This window comes from Pristiophorus japonicus, chromosome 9 (genome assembly GCF_044704955.1).
Source record: "Pristiophorus japonicus isolate sPriJap1 chromosome 9, sPriJap1.hap1, whole genome shotgun sequence".
NCBI classification, from domain to species: Eukaryota; Metazoa; Chordata; class Chondrichthyes; family Pristiophoridae; genus Pristiophorus; species Pristiophorus japonicus.
This window is the reverse complement of record NC_091985.1, coordinates 171,217,542-171,223,557: the sequence shown is the minus strand read 5'-3', so window position 1 is coordinate 171,223,557 and position 6,016 is coordinate 171,217,542. Positions and strand designations below refer to the sequence as shown.

Here is a 6,016-nt window from a genome sequence, read left to right as displayed (position 1 = left end):
AAGAAGAAACGCGAACACGTCTCATCCTGCTCGACAGAGCGGACTCTGGAGCGGAAGATGATCTTGGAGGACTCTGAGGCAAAGAGCGAGGCTTGCTGGCCCTTCACCTCTTCGAGTTCCTTCGCGACATCGACCCCCATCGACTGCAGCAGGAGCTGGTTTTGCATATTTGTCTGGAGTTGGAACAATTCTCTCTGTCTCCCTCTCACCTGCTGAACACCTTTGAGGATGAAGAACCTCTTGATTTATCGTCTTGATTGTTTCCCACCAGTGCATCGGGGAATCGCAGTGGGGCTTTACGGTTCTCCAACCTTTGTAATCCCTCTTGAGTTCCTCAATGTTTTCCGGAGTCAACAGTTTCACGTTCAGCTTCCATATCCCTCTGCCAGCTTTCTGGTTTTCCTGTGGGCGAGTCGGCCAGTAGGAGGCAGTGGTCAGAGAAGAACACCGGCGTGACGTCGGTGGATCTGACCTTGAGCTTTGTGGGACACAAACAGGTCGTCAATTCTGGAACGGACGGACCCGTCTGGTCTCGACCAGGTGTATCTGAGCGGTGCTCCGTCTGCAGGGTTGCTGAAGACGTCGCACAGCTTGGCATCTTTTACCGCATCCATCAGGAGTCTGGACGTGGTGTCCAGTTTGCTGTCGGCTCTGCTGGATCGTCCAGCCGCATCGATGATGTAGTTGAAGTCACCGCCCAGAATGACCGGCCTGGACGTTGCCAGCAGCATTGGGAGCTGCTGGAAGAGGGGCAGCCTCTCGTTCTTGAGAGCTGGGGCGTAAACATTAATTAACCTGAGAGGGGAGTTTTTGTACATTACGTCTGCTATGAGGAGGCGGCCGCCCACCACCTCCTTAACTTCGGTGATGGTGAAGTGGCCTCCCTGCAGCAGAATGCCCAGGCCGGAAGCCCGGCTGACGTTGCCTCCTGACCATATGGATGGTCCATGGGCCCACCATCGTGACCACTGCCAGTAACTGCTGAAGTGCGGCAGACCGCACTCCTGAAAGAACAGCAGGTCCGCTTTGACCTTGGCGAGGTACCCCAAGGTGGAAACACATCGCGTAGTAGATTTTACACTACGCACGTTAATACTAGCAATTTTTAAATCCATTTTAAGGCTATTTTTTACAGTTTCAACATTACGATTCACATAAATTGTCCTTTAAGTGCTTAATGGCCATTTCTAGCATGCATAGGTTATTACTATCATGGTCTACTACACCTGGGCTGGCGTGCTCGTCATCCTCTGCCGTGGGAGTGTTTCGACCAGGGGACTGCTGTAGTGCTGCGATAAAGTCCGATATGTCCTCTCCACTGTCCTCGCCTGGTGTTGGTGGTTCCTTCTTTTCATAACTCACAGCGTTCTCGAGCTGGTGTGCTTCGATCGCTGCGTCGCTCCTGGTATTCCGGAGATGGGGTTGTAGATTCTTGGATTCTTTTCCTTCAATCTGTTTCAGCGAATACACTGAGGCGAACACCAAAGGAGCTTGTAACAAAGCAGTCTTTAATATTATGTCTCACCGGCCGAGACTTATCAGACAGAAGGAATACTCTCTTGATAGAGCGCACCCACTTCCTACGGACAAGTGTTGTTACAACATAGAGGCGCATCATTTATACAATTTCAGTACATAATACAATTGAAAGACATTTAGTTCACCCTAGCCTTTGTGATCCCTCCTTCCCTTTGTCCACTCATTAGCCGATACCTGGCCTTCTTTGCCCAATTAAATACGGGCAAGTGATTACAGCATCTGTTTCTCACAAGGAGCTTTCTCACACATTGCTTGTAAATGTTACAATTATGTTACAATTATACTGGCGTGACTAGTAACTAAGACCGTGAGAAAGTCTGTTAATTGTGCTGATGTTATAATATTTGCAATCTGACATTCTTTTAGTTATTTTCCATTACTTATATATTTTCATATATCCAGTTCACTTCACTGTCTTTATTGCTTATACATTTTCACATATCCATATTCCCCCCCCTTTTATCATTCCATGATAACACTTAGGATCATTCTAGGAGTATTGCATTCATCCGTTCACACTCTATTTCCTGAATCATATTGTTGTTATTGTCGAGTAGTTCTTTAGTTCGTTGGATCATAACCCAGGAGCCCTTGACCACAAGAGGGTTTGCTAACCTTGCCATCATTACTTTACAACAGAAGTTAAGGCAACCAACAATCAGACAACAGGTAATTATTACTACGATGAGAATAATTGCCCCATGCATTAGATAGGATCTCGAAGATCCACCTAACAGCCAATCAAACCAGCTAGATCCTCTTGCTGGCGTGGATAACTTCTTCACCTCCCTTCTTATGTGATCAGCGAGATTGGTTATGTTTTCTGAACTATCGGGGATGTAAGTGCAACATTCAGATCCTATCATGGCACACGCCCCCCCTTTCTCAGCTAACAGGTAATCGAGGGCCATTCGGTTTTGTAATGTTACGGTCCGCATTGCTACCATTTCAGCTATGATGCCCTCCAGAGCTTCAGCAGTATTGTTAGCTATCTGTTCCAATATCATCTCTAGGTTCTCTACTTCATCCATGAGACGTCTTATCCCGATTGGGAACATCATGACTCCAAAGAACTTGTCGGTGGGGGTGATGGCTCGCTTGTATCGGCTGGAGGCATGTGCTTCTGCCAGGGTACGTACTTGCCGCACAAATGGCACCACATATCCCAAATAGCAGGACCCTGTCCATCGCCTAGGCAACCAAGGATATGCCTTATGACCGCACACGAAATACGTGCCGTTAAAAGCTGCTTTCTGATATATTGCTTCCGGGTCCCAGGACTGGGCCCACAAACCTCCACCTGTGTTATCCGGAAGGTGAGAGAGGATGGTGACTCGTGCACCTGTGGTGATGTTGAGACTGTGTGGGCAATTGCTGTACCCTATGATATGTCCCTTGTTACTGGTGTCATTTCGGGTTAGACATATGTCCCCAGTTGACCTCCCAATCCCTGAGGTATTGGTCAGGGCTATGAATGGGGGTTCCTTTTCACGGTTGTAGATTGGTTGGTACCATCCCTGAAATGTCTGACTGATAGGATCTCCAACACTCTTCCACTTGGTGACCTCCCCGTGGTTGTTCACGTGTTAACGGTATGATACTCCTCCTGATCTTCGTGATCCCTCTTTTGACCCGCCTTTCATCTCTCGTATTTGTATTGGCCCCCCTCCTCTCATGATAGTCTGGCTCTGAATCCATCTGACAGTCTCAGTTCGGGTCAGTGGAACGGGGCGCAAAGGAATTCCCCCTTTGGAATGTAGAGGGATATGTGAACACACCCAGCACGTAGAAAAGTTCCCATTTTGCGCATAAACATAAGACATGTACAAAAAGGTGTTTACATGGAGCTCTCGCCTCTGTCTCCCTTCCCATGCGTCGGAACTGTCATATATCAACACTATTATACAGACTGTGGCAAACAGACATGGTTTCATCTTTTGGCTCAGAATTCAAATAAATAGTCCAATTTTGCTGATTAATAGAGTTCAGTTTTCTCGTCTCTCTTCTCAGTTCACTGTCGGTGTAGCTGGCTGTCTATCACTACGGTTAAAAGTTCACCAATTAGGATGTCGACGGCCTTGTTCAGCTGTGGAGAAGAGGAAATCTGGAACAGAAACAGGAATTAGAATAACCAGTAAAATAGGTTCATTCGAGGGTGGTGAGCTTGTAGTGGTGCAGGTGAACCCAGGCACTTTTCCTCTCAACCTTGGCTGCAGTGGGGGTAGTGAGTAACACCTGAAAAGGCCCCTCCCATCGTGGCTCTAATCCCTTCCGAATCCATTTCTTAATCAGGACATACTTCCCTGGTGCCACGAGGGATGATTCGGGTAAAACTGGGAGGTCGAGGTGAGCATCTCGAACCTGGTTGTGGGCTATTCGCAGAACCTGAGTCAAGGAAAGAATATAGGCGGTCATCTCCTGAGTCATGTGGTGGAACTGGACAGTGGAGGGGCCATTCTGATTCCAGGGGGTCCTAAGGGGTCTACCATAAATGACCTCAGCGGGGGTCAGCCTAGCCTTACTAGTAGGAGTAGTGCGAATCTGGAATAGGGCTATGGGAAGGAGTTTAAGCCAATTGAGTACGATTGATGCTACCAGTTTTGCAAGCTTGGTTTTAAGAGTTTGATTAGCACGTTCAACTAATCCCGCAGCTTGGGGTCGGTAGGCACAATGCGGCTGCTGGTTAATGCGCATCTGGGAACAGAATTCTTTGTTAACTTGGCCAATAAAGTGAGGGCCATTATCGGAACTCAGTCGCGCAGGGATACCATATCTAGGAACAATTTCCCTCATTAACACTTTAACAACAGTTTGAGCCTTTTTGTCCAGGGTAGGGTAAGCTTTGATCCATTTGCTGAACACATCCACTATTACTAACACATATTTGTAACACTGAACCCTTTGCAACTCAATGTAGTCCAACTGCAAGGTCTCAAAGGGACCTTCTGGTAGGGGCGTCTTACCCCAATCACAGGGGACTCCCTTCCTTGGATTATGCTGTTGGCAAACAAGGCAACGACTACTGATGTTCTGGGCCAATGCCTGGAGTCTAGGGTGCCACCAAGTAGCCAAAAGCGTATCACTTGTTGCCCTTGCTCCACAATGAGTAGCAAAGCGCATACATTCAATAACCCACAAGGCCAACTCGTCAGACATGCAAGTCTGTTCCGCGGGAGTGGTCCAGAGTTTAGAGACATTGCCATAAGTACATCCATAATCTTTCCACACCAGTTTATCTTTTTTAGGAGCATCCTCCTGTGCTTTAATGACATCTTGGATGGTTGGCATTGGTTTTTCCGAGGCTAACTTATCCTTTGCAGGATTTTTAGTTTGTCTCATCATTCTGGGCACTACCATTTGTTGTCCACGAGAGGCCTGTTTGGCCTCTTGGTCAGCACAGCGGTTTCCTATATCAACCAGAGAGTTTCCGGTAGTGTGGGCGGTACATTTGACAATGGCAATGCGCTTAGGGAGCATGAGGGCTTGCAACAAGTCAGATACTAGCTGCTTATGGGATACCTCATTCCCATTTGAAGTTAGGAATCCCCTATTTTTCCATAATTGTCCGAAATCATGGGCTACCCCAAAGGCATACCCAGAGTCAGTATAGATATTGACCTTGAGGTTTTTAGCCAAGATACAGGCTCGGGTGAGGGCGAATAGTTCAGCTTGTTGGGCGGAATAGGCGGCAGATTCCAGGACCTAATTCTCCTGGTCTACTATGGCGTATCCCGAATTTCGTCCGCCTTCTGGGTCAATGGAAGAGCTTCCGTCAACATACATAATACAGTCAGGGTCCTCCATTGCTACATCAACTAAATCCTCCCTGACCGAGGTAGCTTCTTGAATTAAAGATAAACAGTCATGACTCGGTTCTTCCTCATCTTGGGGTGGCTTGGTAAGAAAACAGGCCGGATTAATGGCAGTACAGTGTCGAAAGGTCAGCCTTGGATTATTTAGTAGGTAGATCTCATATCTACTTTGCCTGGCCATGGTAAGATGTTGAGTCTGCAGTTGACCCAAGAGGGCAGCTACGGAGTGAGAGGTGTATACAACAATATCCTGCTGGAGGGTAAGGTTGGCGGCAGATTGAAGGCTATTGTAGATGGCAGTTAATATTTGAGTACATACGGGGTGTCCCAAGGCAACAGAGTCTATTTTAGAAGAGTAGTAGGCAACAGGTCTATGCTTATCCCCGTGTTTCTGAGTTAAGACAGCGGTAGCACAATCTTTCAAGATCGTACAATACAGTTGAAAGGGCCGGTCATAGAGGGGCCGGCCCAAAGCCGGAGCTTGCAGCAGGGCTGTCTTTCGTTCCTTAAAGGCTTGGACGTCTGCGGTTTCTATTTCAAAGTTGCCTTCCTTGGTAGTGTACGGTGTGAGTTGCTTGGTCATCAAGGCAGCATTAGGGATCCAGGATCTACAGTAATTTATCATCCCCAACCACTGCCGCATTTGTCTAGCCGTGCTAGGGACT

The 6,016-nt window shown here is 47.6% G+C and overlaps 1 protein-coding gene across 2 annotated transcripts in view; it reads right to left on the bottom strand.

Annotated features, from left to right (window-relative positions):
* Positions 1 to 1,511: 1,511 nt before the first annotated feature.
* The window catches only part of LOC139272759 (uncharacterized protein C6orf118-like), a 47,760-nt gene continuing 43,255 nt past the window's right edge, over positions 1,512 to 6,016 (bottom strand). For both annotated transcript variants that reach the window (XM_070888872.1, XM_070888873.1), the window contains one exon: positions 1,512 to 3,643. In XM_070888872.1, coding sequence (XP_070744973.1) covers positions 3,551 to 3,643 — 93 coding nt within the window. In that variant the 3' untranslated portion in view covers positions 1,512 to 3,550. The remainder of the gene's footprint in view (positions 3,644 to 6,016) is intronic.